The sequence below is a fragment of the Bufo bufo genome, chromosome 11 (assembly GCF_905171765.1).
Source record: "Bufo bufo chromosome 11, aBufBuf1.1, whole genome shotgun sequence".
Taxonomy (NCBI): Eukaryota; Metazoa; Chordata; class Amphibia; order Anura; family Bufonidae; genus Bufo; species Bufo bufo.
In genome coordinates, this window is record NC_053399.1 from 49,477,355 (window position 1) to 49,494,612 (window position 17,258).

General features: G+C 43.1%; 1 protein-coding gene across 1 annotated transcript in view; it reads right to left on the reverse strand.

Moving 5' to 3' along the window:
- Positions 1-15,180, reverse strand: part of RYR3 (ryanodine receptor 3) — a 734,312-nt gene extending 719,132 nt beyond the window's left edge. Inside the window, exon 1 of the mRNA XM_040412592.1 lies at positions 15,061-15,180. Coding sequence (XP_040268526.1) covers positions 15,061-15,108 — 48 coding nt within the window. The 5' untranslated portion in view covers positions 15,109-15,180. The remainder of the gene's footprint in view (positions 1-15,060) is intronic.
- Positions 15,181-17,258: the final 2,078 nt, after the last annotated feature.

Here is a 17,258-nt window from a genome sequence, read left to right on the forward strand (position 1 = left end):
CAAGAAAAGATTCCACATTTCCAGGAATCACACACAAAACCAAGGGATTTAAAGAGCCTTCTGTTCATCATGCAGGGAGATAGACAATGTTATTAAGTACACCTGCATCAGCCGTGTTGAGATTTATTTAAATATGACATAAAGCCTTGAGAGAATTCCATGTGCTAAAATGAGTACGTAATTAACAAGTAGCATACTAGATATACAGTAGCTTTAATTAATCATTTGCTTAATGCTGCTCAGGCTTTACGTTGCCGGATTAGTTGTTTCAGCGGATTCCAGAACCAAACACTTCATCTGAAATGACTCCAATGCGGAATCTTTTTCATTAAAGGGGTTCTCCGGGTTATAATAAGTAATGGCCACAGAAATAAGCATTGCCTGTGCCTATAGTTTGTCATATACTCTGCATTCATTCTCTTTCGAGGAGCAGATGTCAGAGACAGTTGGGGCCATTGGGTATGGCATGGAGTTTGTATGTTCTCCCCATGTTTGTGTGGGTTTCCTCCGGGTACTCCAGTTTCCTCCCACACTCCAAAGACATACTGATAGGGACCTTAAATTGTGAGCCCCATTGGGGACAGCTTGATGCTAGCGCTGTGGAATATAGTGCATAAGTGCATAAAATAAATACATTTCTGGCATAGAGAAGTCACAAGTTTTGTCCCAAGTGCCGATTTGCAAGAAAATGTGTGACTTTTTAGCTTTTTTAGACACCTTTGCCACTTTTCCAAAGGGTGGGGTGGAGTGCATGCGGCAAGAGGCTTATTTTACGTGTGCGCCAGAATATTACACCAGAAATCTACTCTACAGCTCCTAGCCGGAATGAATTTCACTTCTGTCACATAGACAACAGAAGACATGACTAATTTATTATGAGGCATGCACCTCGAAATAAATTGGTCCAATCTTTCCCCAACTTTTTTTTTTTAAAAGCTAGCTTTTTGTAAATGACCTCTATTGTGACTGTGTACACAAACAGGACGTGCAGGACAAGGTATACTGCACCCATGCAGAACCAATGGCTGTACAATGTGTGATGAGCAGTGCAGAGCATATGGTTACTTCCCCAAGATCTGCTCTTGATGTAGGGTGTACATCACAAGCTATGAGCATTACATAAACTTTGTTGTTGTGTCGCTGACAGTGTCATGGTGGGGAGTGGGGGAACCCCTTCCCCCCCCACCGTACAATGTAAAGCAGATGGACAAGCAACTAGGCCAGAGGCTGGGATAAGGGAGCTGGTCACCTCCTATTGCATCCCTAATTCTCGCCCTAACTCCTCACAGTATGAGCGTACCTGGATGGTAGGAACCTGAGTTGCCCTGATAGTCCCTCAAATAGAGAAAGGAGATGAGACGACCTGTTCATCCCAGACACGGATAAACAGGAGTCTCACTGGCCAAGCTGCCAGGGAAGGGAAAGACCGTGCACAGCTACTGGATTGGCAGGTAAAAGCCTCAAACATGCAATTACCTGCCGCTGCAACCACGGTGACTGGACCCCATGCAGATATACTGTAACCCGTTCACCTCACAGGACACAGCACATAACACAAACGAGGAAACCAGCAAACCAGAAACTGCCTGGACCCCATGCGGATAGGATGCATGGTGGCCCCAGCAGAGCTGCACACTGACTAGTTGTTCCCCCTCCGGGGAACCCTGAGACCCCCTTCCAGAGGCACAAACAAACAAAAGGATGTCTAGCAACCATGCCAGGCATTACAACAAACATACCAGACATACAGGCGAAACTCGAAAAATTTGAATATCCTGCAAAAGTCCATTTATTTCAGTAATGCAAATTAAAAGGAATTGCATTCATGCAGCTTAAAATTAGAATTTTGCAAAAAGATTCAATATTCTAGGCTCAAAGTGTCAACCTCTAGTCAGCTAATTAATCCATATCCCCTGAGCAAAGGGTACCTCAACATTGTGACTTTGGGGTTTTATAATCTATAAGCCATATTCATCCAAATTATAACAAATAAAGGCTTGAAATATCTCGCTTTGCATGTAATGAGTCTATCTCATATGTTAGTTTCACCTTTTAAGTTGGATTACTGAAAAGAATTAACTTTTCACGAAATTCTAATTTTTCGACTTTCACCTGTAGAACACCAAACTAGACATAACAACAAATCCCCAAAACAAACCCACACCAAACATAACAGGAAAGGTAGGGAACAAGGAGGAGAACATAGGGAGACATCGCTAAAGACCTTGATGTTCCACAAGGAGGCCCTCACGGACAGGTGACACACCTAGAGAGGAGCAAAGCTCCTTCTCCTACAAGGCAGACAAACAACTGACCTCTATCTCACAACTCCAAACATAAGAAGAGCCATGAGGACACACCGAGGTCCACCATGCACACACCTTAACCCCGTACACACAAAAAAGGGAAGGAACACCAGACTTAAAGGGGAAGAATCCAAACATGCTATAACAACATATTGCCACCGGCAACAAGCATGCACGGCACAAGTGTCACGGTCAACTACCACCAGACCATGACACAGCCGTGACAGACAGATAGTGCTGCATTGCTATATTGTATTAAGTCATCTTCCATGATGTAATCTTTACTGATCCAGTAACTGTCTGGAGACGCAGCTTGCCTCCAGTGACAGCTGCTGCAGCTACATGTTGTCCCATCAGAAACAAATCATTCACATGAGGCCATCATTTGGATCGTACGAAAAAAATAACATTAAGGAAAAAGACCCATGGTACTGCTACAATGCTTTCAAATCTGTAGTACAGACTCAAGCATCATGCACATGGCTGTATCTGGGGAACTTTATGCTTCATACAGTCTCTGAGCACGCTAGATTATACCTTCAATTTCATACAGAACCACATTGTTTTTACCTGTCCATGAATGTGCACAACAGCCTGTCAATCAAAGTCCTAAATGATGGAGGGACCAATCTCCTCATGAATAATCTGGACTCAAACTATTCTATGTGTCTGGTGTATTCTTTCAGCGATCCTTGTACTGAAACGGCACAATAATGTTTGTGTTGTTTTGTCTACTAGTATTACAGACTCTAACTAGTATTACAGACTCTAGCCATTGGATCGGGCAGCATATTAAGCTGACAGGTCCGCTTTAAACATTTAAACCCAATTGGAAATCAGATTTAGAGGGAAGGAGGTACTTTCTTCATGAATGTTATGAGTGTCATAATTCAAACTGTGTTGAGTATTAATATCTGGAAGTGGCAAACAGTTTTCACAGCCCTGTAAGATTAGATTTCATTTTACTGACCCGCATTAGAATACAGTACTGTACATGCACATTCAAAAGGGTTCAGTTCTTCAAACAAACACTTGAGGCTCAAGTAAGTAAATTGATCTACACTACAGTATAATTTCATGGTGCACTCTTATATTATTGGCCTTCGCCAAAAATGCAGGGGTTGTTAGCAGAAAGACCTTTGATGTCTATAAGCTTAAGTTATGGTGGCATCACTCATGCTGTCGTAAACAGATTGGAGGTCACGTATCGATAGTCTATTTTACATGTGTTTTTGTCCTGATGCTGCTGAATATGCAACATATTTTTGCCAAATAGCTCTCCTCCTCACCAGCTGGATCTCTACAAGGAGAATCAGTGCATTCCAAGAGCAACATATTTTTAAAGTGATGGACTCAATTTGGCATTGATATAAAGCCTGTATACCAGGTCTAGCCTGTTGTACATGTACTGATTGTCAATATTTCAGGGGAAAATAGTGGTGCAAAATAGCAATGCATCTTAGGGTGCATTCACATCACCGTTTTTCTGATCTGAGAAGACGACAGAAAAAAAACAAGATCCTGAAAAAAAATGGGTCCTGTTGCATCAGTTGTCATCCGTTTGAGCCATTTCCGTTTGAGGCTACTTTCACACTAGCGTTTTTGCTGGATCCGGCAGGGTTCAGCAAAAACGCTTCTGTTACTGATAATACAACCATCTGCATCCGCTATGAACAGATCCGGTTGTATTATCTTTAACATAGCCAAGATGGATCAGTCATGAACACCATTGAAAGTCAATGGGGGCCGGATCCATTTTCTATGGTGTCAGATTGTGTTAGAAAACAGATCCGTCCCCATTGACTTGAATTGGGGGTCATGACTGATTGCTCCGCATCCCAGGATGGAAAGCAAACTACAACATGTTGCGGTTTGCTCTCCGGTATGGGATTGCAACTAAACATAATGGAATGCATTTTGGAGCATTCTGTTCTGTTCAGTTCAGTTTTGTCCCCATTGACAATGAATGAGGAGAAAACTGAAGCGTTGTTTCCGGTATTGAGCCCCTATGACGGATATCAATACCGTAAAACTAAAACGCTAGTGTAAAAGTAGCCTGAGATATGTTTTTTAGATGGGAAAAAAATTCCTGCCTGCAGTACTTTTGTTTCCGTCTAAGGCCCCTTTCACACGAGCGAGTATTCCGCACGGATGAGATGCGGGAGGTGAACGCATTGCACCCGCACTGAATACTGACCCATTCATTTCTATGGGGCTGTTCTCATGAGCGGTGATTTTCACGCATCACTTGTGCGTTGCGTGAAAATCGCAGCATGCTCCTCTGTGCGTTTTTCATGTAACGCAGGCCCCATAGAAGTGAATAGGGTTGCGTGAAAATCGCAAGCATCCGCAAGCAAGTGCGGATGCGGTGCGATTTTCACGCACGGTTGCTAGGAGACGATCGGGATGGAGACCCGATCATTATTATTTTCCCTTATAACATGGTTATAAGGGAAAATAATAGCATTCTGAATACAGAATGCATAGTAAAACAGCGCTGGAGGGGTTAAAAAAATAAATAAAAATTAACTCACCTTAGTCCACTTGATTGCGTAGCCCGGCATCTGCTTCTGTCTCCTTTGTTGAATAGGACCTGTGGTGAGCATTAAGTACAGTTACAGGACCTTTGATGACGTCACTCCGGTCATCACATGGTACGTCACATGATCTTTTACCATGGTGATGGATCATGTGATGACCGGAGTGACGTCATCAAAGGTCCTGGAATGAATGCTCACCACAGGTCCTGTTCAGCACAGAAGGAGACAGACGAGATGCCGGCAGCGCTAGCAAGTGGATTAAGGTGAGTTACATTTATTTATATTTTTTTTTAACCCCTCCAGCGCTAGTTTACTATGCATTCTGTATTCAGAATGCTATTATTTTCCCTTATAACCATGTTATAAGGGAAAATAATACAATCTACAGAACACCGATCCCAAGCACGAACTTCTGTGAAGAAGTTCGGGTTTGGGTACAAAACACGCACGATTTTTCTCACGCGAGTGCAAAACGCATTACAATGTTTTGCACTCGTGCGGAAAAATCGCAGGTGTTCCCACAACGCACCCGCACATTTTCCCGCAACACCCGTGTGAAAGAGGCCTAAGGCTACTTTCACATTAGCGTTTTTGCAGATCTGCAAAAATGCTTCCGTTACCATAATACAACTGCATGCATCCGTGAACAGAATGGAGTGGGGGGCACACTACAATGGAACCGGAGTGCAATGGCGGTAAGACATAAGTATGTAAACAAATACTGGCCAAAAAGTATCCCTTTTTTTTATTTATTTTTTACAGGATCATGTTTTTTTTCCCCCTCTCTCTTCTTCTGACGGATCAGAAGAACGGAAAGCTAAACGGTGATGTGAATGCAGCCTTAGTCAAACACAATGTAAAAACTATTTTCAAAAACTATGAATAAGATCTGATTCTGATTCATCTTGAAAATTATCTGTGCTGCACCTGCAACACACAAACGGTTCTTGGTTTCACAGTAAGGCAGTATATTTGTGTAGGACATGGATCTAGTGACCTCCGCCACAGACAGCTGTCCCCTATAGCCTCCAGATCTGTGAGGCACTGACCAAACAAAGTAGTGCATGCCTTGAGTTTCCTCAAATGGGCCGTGGAAGCTGAGAACTGCACCATTATCCTCTATTGGTCTGTGTACATAAAATATAGCTCTCTGATTCAGCCCTAATAATGCATCATTCAAAAACAAATCCTATTGAAAACACAGAGCACTGGTCATTGCTGAGCAGAATTGTTTGCATTTATTGAACAGATTTACAATTAAATATGCAGCCAATTTATGGTGCTCTTCGGGCCAAAAAAATCTGGCATACATGCTTTGCACTGTATTTATCAAGTGTTTTAGGCATTTTATGGCTCATCTGACAAGGGAAGGTCCTGTGGGGCTAAATATCCCATACCCTACCAGGCAGCCCATTCCCCCTGTGAGTTGCTGTTGTCTATCGTCCCCCATGCTCACCCCACCAGTTCCTGGATCCCTTTGCTGCTTGGCTTCCTCAATATTCTATTGTGCAAATTACCAACTCTTATTATGGGTGATTTTAACATCCCCATTGACGATCCAATTTCCTCGGCCTCCCACTTTCTATAACCATCTCTCTCTGCCACTCACAACTTACTTCCTCTGCCATACACAAAGACGGCAATATGTTTGAGCTAATCTTCTTCCATCTCTACTCAGTTTCTGACTTTATGAAGTCACCCTTCCCGCATTTAGACGACAATCTTCTTTTCTTTACCATAAAGATATCTTATTTCTCTCATGACACTCCTACCTGTCAAACATACAGAAAACCTACATGCTATTAACCCCCAGCAACTTATCGACACCCTACAGTTATTACTGGCCCTAGTCTCTTCCCTTTTTTGTCCATAACTGCCAATGATTACAACCGTACCCTCAAAACTCCCTCGGATGAGCAGCATCAATTACCCTCCAACCTTCCCAAAAATGACTGCTGCAACCTTGGTATGTGCCTGAAACACGTTACCTGACAGCAAAAAAGGAATGGCAACTACTCTCTACTGATTCTTCTGGATCTCTCTGCAGCATTTGAAACTATAGACCACAAACTTCTCCATAGTATGCTCCACTCTATTGGCTTCAGGTACACTGCTCTCTCTTAGGTTTCTTCCTATATCTCTGGCCATTCTTTCAGTGTATCATTTTCTGTCTCTACTTCTTCTGCTCTTGCTGTTGGGGTTCCTCAGGGTTCAGTCCAAGGTCCTCTTCTCTTTTCTCTCTACTCAGCCCCTATCGGACACATCAGCAGATTTGGTTTCCAGTACCATCTCTATGCTGATTACAACCAACTATACACTTCATCCCATGACATCACTCCAGCAGTACTACAAAACACCAGTGATTGTCTGGCAGCTGTCTCTAATATCATGTCCTCTCTCTACCTGAAACTGAATCTCTCAAAAACTGAACTTCTCGTCTTTCCCCCAGCTACTAACCTACCTAAACCTACTATTTCATTTTCAGTCTGTGGTACTATCATTACTCCTGGGCAGCATGCCCAATGTTTTGGGGTTATGTTTGACTCCAATCTTTAATTTGCTTCCTTTGATATTCAATCACTGCTATGTTCATGTCATCTGCACTTCAAGGACGTCTCCAGAATCCGCCCTTTTCTCCCGGTTGAAACGGCCAAAACTCTTGTTGTTGCTTTGATTCATACTTGTCTGGACTACTCTCCCTCCTTCACTCTGGCCTAAATGCAGCAGCCAGGCTCATTTTAATGTCCAACCACTACACCGATGCCTCTAGTTTGTAACAGTCACTTTACTGGTTCCACGTCCATGACAGAATACAGTTCAAACATCTCGCCCTCACCCACAAAGCTCGCCACAGTGCTGTACTTTTATATATATACTCTCTCATTTCTGTCTATCACCATACTAACACTTTATGTTCTCCCAATGATCTAGGAGTAACATCCTCTATAATTCAAACCTCTCACTTCAAGACATCTTCAAGACTTTTTTCGAGCTGCACCAGCTCTCTGGAATGCACTGCCCTGGACAATCAGGTATTTCCCAACTTCTGTAGCTTTAGACATGTGGATAAAATAAATAACTAACTAAAATATATATGGTGTATGCATGTACAGTATATGCATGTAGCACATACATGATGTATGTATGTTTGTAGTGTATACAATGTATGTGTATTTATAAGTCCAAGTGTGAACATTGCATGCATCCAGGCCTTGATCCAAGGTCAAGAAGGTACAGTAGGCAAAGAAGGGATCACAGCACTCCATAGTTCTTTAAAAATGTAGTGTGTTTATTCATATTCACCTGTGTCCATAGAAATGTTTAAGCTCCCACGTGCTTTAAAAGGGCTGATTCACATGACCGTTATCTGTCAGTGTAACAAGGTCCGTGTGTTGTCCACATCTCTAGGGCTAACCGCGACTCCCCTGAACTGACTGTGTCATTTATGGTGCAGTCAGTTCAGATCTGATTGCTGGGCTAACGTACTGAACTCAAATCATCATCTGAGTACAGTACATTGGACCCACAATCAGATATGAACTGACTGCACCTTAACACACTATGATGCAGTCCGTTCGGGTAAAGGTAGCCATGGTCAGCCTGGGAGATGTTTCTCTGACAGATAATGGTCATGTGAATCAGCCCTTTTCAAGCAAATGGGAGCTGAAACATTTCTATGGACACAGGTTAATATGAATAAACACACCACATTTTTTCAGAGCTATGAAGTGCTGTGATCCCTTCTTTACCTACCTTCTTGGCCTTGGACCAAGGTCAGGATTGCATGCACTGTTTACACTTGGACTTCTGCTGCTTCCGTTTATATATATATATATATATATATATATACACACATACACACACACATACAGTGTATATATATATATATATATATATATATACACACACACACACAGTATATATATATATATATATATGTAAACATACAGATATATATATATATATATATATATACACACACACACACATACATATTATTGTATATATCCATTGCGTACCTAAAATTAGCAATACCATGTATAGCTCCATTTTCATCCTCTAATTAAGTTATGGCACACACCTAAATTCCTTGTGTCACAAAATTCCCTTACAAAGTAATAGCATTAATGCATTCACCAGCAGGAAGTCTCTTATCTGTGAGATGGGCCAGATGAATACCCTGTATCAATGTCCTGTCATAGCGGATCTGGCCACAGTCTCTTAAGCTGTGATAACGTTAATGCCTAGTATTTCTTTCAGTCTTGGAAAATACCTTAATGCCTTCTAACATGAATGGCAAGAGAAGACTTTATAAGATAATCTCAGTACCCCAATCAAACTTTGGCTCTGTGTCTGCTTTATATATTAAAGTGTGCCTAAACTTTTAACTAAACTTTATTAACTCATATTCTAAATGCACAAAAAGATTTTTTGTAACACTATTATTTTAGTTTTTTTTTTTACTTTTCCATGTGAAGTTCAGGTTAGAATCTGTACTTCCTTACAGCGCCTTGTACTGGAATACAGACTCCCCTGTGTCCGCACTGAGTTCTGTACATTAGAATTACACAGTCTGGGCACCTAAAAGGCCATAAGCCCCATTTTACAGATCCACACAACACTGTAGTACTACTGAGTGCATAAGGCCAACTAGCTCTACTTTTATTGCTCACAAGAATACTTCTTTCATGCCATTCTTTAATCTGGCACACAAAGGTTCGGGACTTGTTATCCTCATGCCTACTGCAGATTATAACCAATGAAAAGCTAATTTGTCACAAGTGAAAGCAGCACAGGCAAATGAACTATTGTAGATGATGAAGACTTAATGGTCATTGAAGTGCAGGCTCAGCAGGCCTCACCTAGGAGTGACACAGCTTGAAAAGAAGCCTTTTCAATTAACAACGTGTATGCCATTTTGTTCCAGGAGAAGGAGGAAAGTGAGTGAAGAGAAAAAAAAAATGGAAATGGACCAAAACATCGTATGCAGTTTTCAAAATTGGGTTCATTTCTAGTCAGTGGCGTACATAGAGAAGTAAGGGCCCCATAGCAAGGATCAAACCAAGCCCCCCACACAAGACAGAAGGGTTTCCGCCTAAACCCCTTTCAATGACCCTTGGGCCATTTTTTCCACTGCCTTGTTTGCTAAATGTTGTTCCTTTAGAGGGTTGAGTCTTGACCAAGTTTTCACCTCCAGTAGAAGAGGAGATAATCCCAACTGGACTCCCTCTTGCCCTGGGCCCCATAGCAGTCGCATGGTCTGCCACTATGGTAGGTACGCCCCTGTTTCTAGTGATGACTGTGTGAACAGCTTGAAAAGATACCAGTTATTATTATTATTCAAGGTCCTCACTTGAAAAACACAGCCTTAAACTGGGGATACCAATAAGGTTAGTTCTCCGTGGTCTCATATTGCCTGAGATGTATTGCACTCTGATCTCTTGGCCAAACTCATGCACTTTTAGGGCACACAAGGGTTGCTGTAATGAGATGGATGCAATCATTGCAAAAAAAAGAATGTTAACGGATGACACTGCACAGCCTAACATTGCAGTACAATATCACAAATAATGCAAATCAGTAGAGCTTTCCTACCATAATTTGTCTCCTATCTAACCTCTGGGACCCCAAATGATGACAAGAATAAGGTCACAGGGTGAATAAAGTGGCAGTCTCCCATGCACGCTTCTGCTCAATGCAGCTCTATGGGACTGCTGAAGAGAATGCCGGTACAGGGCTTGGCTATGGTATCTCTATCAGTCCAGTAGAGTTGAATGGAGTGGCAGCGTGCATGCGTAACCATGGCTCCATTCACTTTGAGGACTCTCATTCTTGTCATCAGACGGGGTCCCACAGGGTCGGATTGGCCAAAGACCTTACAGGGAAATTTCCCGGTGGGCCGTTGCTCAGGGAGCCGTCTGGGCCCTCCTTATGGCTGGCCAGTGAAAGTTTTTGGGGATGTATTGTGTGCTGCTGGCGGCAGTATTTTGTGATGGATTGTGGTATTTGGCTCTGTTGGGGGGGCATAATGTGCCACAATATGGTATAGCTGGCACTGCCTTCCATCAATTTGGACCCAACTACAAAACAGGGCCACTTTTCCGAATTTTTTCAGGGCCACTTTAAGTTCCCAATCTGCCCCTTGGGTCCCAGCAGTCAAACCCCCACCGATCATATATTAATCCTCAATTCCTCTATATTTGGAACAGAAGGTAAGTGCTTATGGTGTGACAACCTCTTTAAAGGACACAGAGCCCTGGCCTTAGGGTATATTTACACGACAATGTTGCCACAGTTTTCAGTTTGATTTTTTATGGGATTTCTGCAATCATCACAAAACCCTGGTGTTTTACAGCAGATTTTTTCATGTAAATACAGATCAGATACTGTAGATTGAACCCTTAACCTGCTGACACTTATCTTTCCAGACTCCCTCTGGTAGCAAATGCTCATATTTATTTCAATGACAAGAGGAGAAAAAGACACTATGTTAGGGGAAGTGGGTGTGCAACCACTGTCAACCAACCGATTTGACTTAGGGCTACCCCTAAGGCCGTCATCGAGGCAGTCCTCCGGCAATCATCTTTTAACCATATATAGGCATCTGGACTTCGCTGCAGGGGACCCACCAGGCCGCTACCTCTTGGCATAGTCCCAGTGTGGTTAGCTGCTGACCCACAGCGGTCAAAGACCCTGATGTGAAGCACCAAGGGATCAGACAATACTAACAGTCAGCAAAATAGGCAGAGTTTATGGTAGGCACTAGGCAGTGTTTGTGTGAATCCGTGAAAGTAGTCCGAAGTCTTGGCAGACAGTGAGGGGTCAATACAGTAAACAGGTAGAGGTTGGGCGAGACAGCAGAGGCTCAGAATTGGTAAACAGGCAGAGGTTGGTACACGAGCATACAAACAGAAACAGGACACATTCACTTGGAACTAGTAAGCTAGACAACCTAAAGCTCAGGCACCCTCTCACTGGGGAAGGTGCTTTATTTACCCTGAGAAAGAAAGTTGGGTTAGAATTAGGACATGTGTGCGCTGTGGGGCCCTTTAAGAGCTAGGAAGTGTGTGTCCCTACGGGTGTGAAGAACAGGCCAGGCACAGAAGCACAGGCTGTGGCTTGCAGGAGAAGGACATGACTCTGGCGGCTCTTCCTGCTGTGGATGAGGAAGAGCAGTGGGTCCGGGCTGCCAGGAATTATGGTGAAGGTGAGAAAGGCAGCACCTGGGAGAGCGGGTCAGCAGCAGGCATGGGCTGCCCCCATAGAGACATTAATGATTTTTAGTAGGTCCTGACAAAAGTGGAGGTTCAGAAGTTTTGCTTTTCAACTGTGTTGTTTTACCCTGAGAGAAGCAAAGTCGGAGGTGTCCAATAATCAGAGACATATTAAAAATCACTGAACCCATACAATACTCAGAATGGGCCACAGAAATTTGCTATAGCAACTAAGGCTTTATTCACATTCATTCAGCTATATGTCACATCTGTATAGGCTCCTAGTTGGGCAGTGGCGAAACATACAAAAATAAAGGTCTGAGGGTCATACTATATCTCCATACGCTTTAAAAGACCGCTGCTATTTTACCCCAGAAGCGTTCTTTCTAGGACAGAATATCTCCGTAATACAGTGCTATACAGCAGCTCACAGGACCTGCATGTGCCGTATAGGCTCCATGTACACAGCTCGGTCATGTGCACCAGACCTTACACATGGTATACTGGTATGTAAAAGCTAATAGAATTGTATTATGAAAGAAAGCTGCAATGCATTTCAGTGCCTCACATCAGGACCTAAGGCAGTGGCATGATCTTACTGCACCCCAGAATACGCAATAATAGTGGGGGGGCGGGGGTTTTCCCTTTATAGGAAAATGTAGTAAAATATGCTAAAAACTGTATGTGGGTTACAGCATGTAGCTTTAATGCTTGTAGATTTCCTAGTGACAGCAATGAAAGAAAAATGGCACAAAATTGTCTGGTGGATGCTGTAAAACATTACATTCACACTAGCGTTAATATTTTGCGGTATTGAGATCCGTCATAAGGTCTCAATACTTGAAAAAACCGCTTCCGGGGACAAAACATAACTGAACAGAACGGAATGTATTTGGTTGCTTTCTTATACCGTCATGGGATGTGGAGCAAGACGGATCTGTCATGACCCTCAATGCAAGTCAATGGGTATGGATCAGTTTTCTCTGACACAATAGAAAACGGATCCATCCCCCATTGACTTTCAATGGAGTTAATGACGGATCCGTCTTGCCTATGTTGAAGATAATCAAAGGCGGTTCAGTTCATAACGGATGCAGATGATTGTATTATCAGTAACGGAATTGTTTTTGCTGAACCCTGCCGGATCCAGCAAAAACTACTGTGAGAGTAGCCTAAAAGCAGCTGTGGTCCCTATTATGTGATTGGGAACACGTACATTTCCATTCAATTACATTGCTGCAAATACCCCTGTGTGAAATCTGCTGACAAGCAAGGCTTGCCTACCTGGGCTTAGCAGTAGGTGTTGTGCAGCCTGTCACTATCTGCCTGGACAGCCCGACGCCAACACCACCTCCTCTTATGTTTCATGGGTTACTGACAACAGCTGATAGATTACATTAAAAACTATTCAGACAGGTAACGTACAGGAGCGAATGGGGCTGCTCCACGCATCTCCTCCTCTATCACAGTTACACTACACATCCGGTTGCAAAATATTTGGCTTAGGGTTCATGCATGTGAACATATTTTTTGTCTGTGTGCGCTCCGTTTTTTTTTTTTTTGCGGCCTGGATGCAGAACCATTCATTTCAATGGGACCGCAAAAAAAAAAACGGAATGACTCTGTGTGCATTCTGTATCCGTTTGTCCACAAGTCCGTTCCGCAAAAAAATAGAACATGTCTTATTCTTGTCCGTTTTGTGGACAAGCATTGTTACAATTGATCCGCAAACAAAACGATGCAACACGTAACATACGGTTGTGTGCATGAGCCCTAAGACACATGGTAACATACAGAATGGAAGGTAAGTAGACCGCTGTGCACCCATAGAATAACAGAGACTGGACTCTACGATAGATAGATAGATTTAAATTAAAATGTAAATATACTTTTTTCTGTGTATCATAAAAAGGATTAATCAGCTTGTAATAGTTGCATGGAAAAGTGTTTTTTAAAGGGCCGGTATACCTTAAGCCTATAAAAATAACGCATACAAGACCAGTTACTAATGTGGTTGTACAGAATATGCTGGTAAATATATAGAAGTGAAGACCTGTGACATGAAGCAGTGATCAGGGGGACCTCCCGCCTGCAATCCTACTGCTGTCAGCCTCTCCCCAGCCTGCAATGGCAGCGTACACACAATGGATTGCATACAGCAGCCCAACAAATGCATAGGACTTTACATTTGGTATGCCTTTAAGAGCCCTCCGCACACCTTACAATGCAGGAGCGGCGGCTCAGGGGTTAAGCACATTATAACAATGCCGGCCAGTGCCATGATGTGTGCTTTGTAGGGAAGGGAAGCAGCTCTCTGCAGAGCCGCAGACATCTCCTCTCAGCTCTGCACACCAATCAGGTCGGAATTTTTCCTCCTTTACAACAATTATTCCAGTGTCCTGACTAATTATCCTGGGATGCGTCTCCTCGGCTAGAACCTCGATTTCACCGCTCTTTCCCAGCAAGAAAGAAAAAAAAAAAAAAAAGATTCCTCAACGTCTTGAGGAAAGGTCATGTGCCTTGTGTGGATATTAGATATTATTAGACAGGGTTCCCTCATCTACTTCCAAACTATGTGAGACCGGTAGAGCAGCACCTGCTACATAGGCAACTGCGGTACCGCAAGAAGAAGAAGAAGAAGACTACAAGAGCAAAGCCCCAATCTCCTGATCACATATGGAAAGCTAATAACATATGCAGAGAATAAAGTTCAGGGCTTGCAGCAGTAAATAATAATAATAATAATAATAATTAGTATTTAGACATATTCCATTACAACCAGATGACGAATCCGGCAGAGCTTACAATCTACAACCAGAGATTTGCATCTGCTTAGCCTCTTAGGTCAGTCCAGGTTCAGAAGAAGTCTATGCTGTGCATCATGTCTGAGGGACAGACGTAGTACAAGGAGATATCGCACTCCCGTGCTGCTGGGAATATACACGTACGTTCAATACAATGGCTGCAAAGCCCAAACCGTGCAATGGAAATGGTACTCACGGTGCGGAGGAATTGTATCTCGTCCTCCACTTCGCCCCCTTCAGCCATGGCTCTTGAGGAGTCAGCTCTGCTAAGACTATGCTCGCCTCCACTGAGGGCTCAGCGTGCTGTGCAGCTCTTCTCCCAGCAATATTAGCATACAGCTAATCCACAGCCATATAGGGAGCAGCAGAGCTATGGTGTACTAACTCTGCTGCACTGCAGACTGTCAACCCCCTCACTGCCAGCAGCACAATCACACACTCCCAGACATCAGCAGGCTGATCATATATCACAGGCTGCCTATATATATAAAGGCATCTATCTGCTCCACTATACCTTTATGTATGCCTGTGGAAGTTTCGCACTCAAGGTGATCACTGTTCCTACACTGATTGTGCACGACGCTAATCAGACCCACTCATTGCCAATGTGGAACCCTTTTTACCATTTAACCCATTTTTAAACATCCCTGCTACATGACAGACACATCAAGACGACATAATACAGCTAATAAACCATTTTCAGGTACACTATCGCAGGGACTTGAAGAGAACACGTTTGCAAGTTGCAAACATTCTGTAGCGTCAGTCTGTGAAATGATTACGTTCCGCTCTGCAGAGCTGTGATGCACTGCGATATGCTGTGATATTTTTTTATTAGCGCTATCCCATTGGGTTGGATCTAGTATACATATAATGAACGCTGTGAATGCTAAAGCCCTGGCCGTGGCAATCTCCTTTCGTAATGAAATCTAGGACGGCCTTCTAGGACTACAGGGTATAGAGACTGCTGAGCTTAGGACAAAAATCTATCATTTTGAGTATCAGAAGATAAAATCGTTGCCACTGCAGTTTTCTGTTGCCCCACATATAGTCACGGTACAGTATAGCAATGGCATCAGTTGTCATCAGTCTACATAAGTTTATTTATTTTACTTATATAGCGCTTACATATTCCACAGAGTTGTACAGACATTATCATTGCTTGGTGTCCACAGTGGGGCTCACAATCTAGATTTGAACCTAGGACCCCAGCGCTGCACATTATCAGTGCTAACCACTGAGCCATCCTGCTGCACAGCCTAAGCGCTGAGCTACCAGGGTGCATATAAGGGTACTTTCACACTAGCGTTTTTCTTTTCCGGAGTTGAGTTCTATCACAGGGGCTCAATACCGGAAAAAAACGGATCAGTTTTATCCTAATGCATTCTCAAAGAAAAGCATTCCGTTCAGGATGCATCAGTTCAGTCCCTCTTACGTTTTTTGGATGGAGAAAATACCTCAGCATGCTACAGTTTTCTCTCCGGCCACAAATACTGATCACTTGCCGGAATGCCGGTATTAATGCAAAAATAATTCATACCGGATGACACCAGAGAGACGGATCCGGTATTTAAATGCATTTGTCAGACGGATCCGGATCCGTCTGATAAATGCCATCAGTTTGCGTCCGGATTGCTGGATCCGGCAGGCAGTTCCGGGGACGGAATCCTCTGCCGCAAGTGTGAAAGTACCCTGAGTTGTCTTCAGTTCTCATCAGTTTTTTTCAAATGTATCATTGTTTGTAATGATTAGGTTTTTAATATTGGGCAGAATTTGTAAGACTACTTTCACAGTTGCGTTGTATTCCGGAAAAAAAAAAACGTTTCCATTTAGTCCTCATGCATTCTCAATGGAAAGAGATCGGGATGCATCAGGATGTCTTCCGTTCCGGCAGCATTCAGTTTTGTGAACTGACACAAAACCGCTGCAAGCTGTGGTTTTGTGTCTGCTCATAAAAACGGGGGGGGGGGAACAGATCTGGCACTGAAAACAAGGTAAGTCAAAGGTGATGAATCAGTTTTTTTGGGAGCCTAAAAAAACGGATCCGTCACCCATTGACTTTAAATGTAATTAGTGCCAGATCCATTTTTTTCTGTTTTGATTTCACACAACTGCATCCTGATGTGCAAAATCAAAACGGATCCGTTTAATTCCGGTATTGGGATCCTCTGCCGTGTGAAAGTAGCCTAAGTCCGGGTTCGGGTCTGGGTACTAAACATGCCGATTTTTCTCACGCGCGTGCAATTTTTGGGGCCTGTACTGGCCGACAGTTCCATTTTTATCCTGTGACCGCCTAATGTACTTCCAGTCACAGAATCCAAAGTTCTTTGTGCTTTTATTTCAGGTTCCACTCTTCGGAGGTTTGGATGCTGTCTGATCTGTAGACAGCTCTCC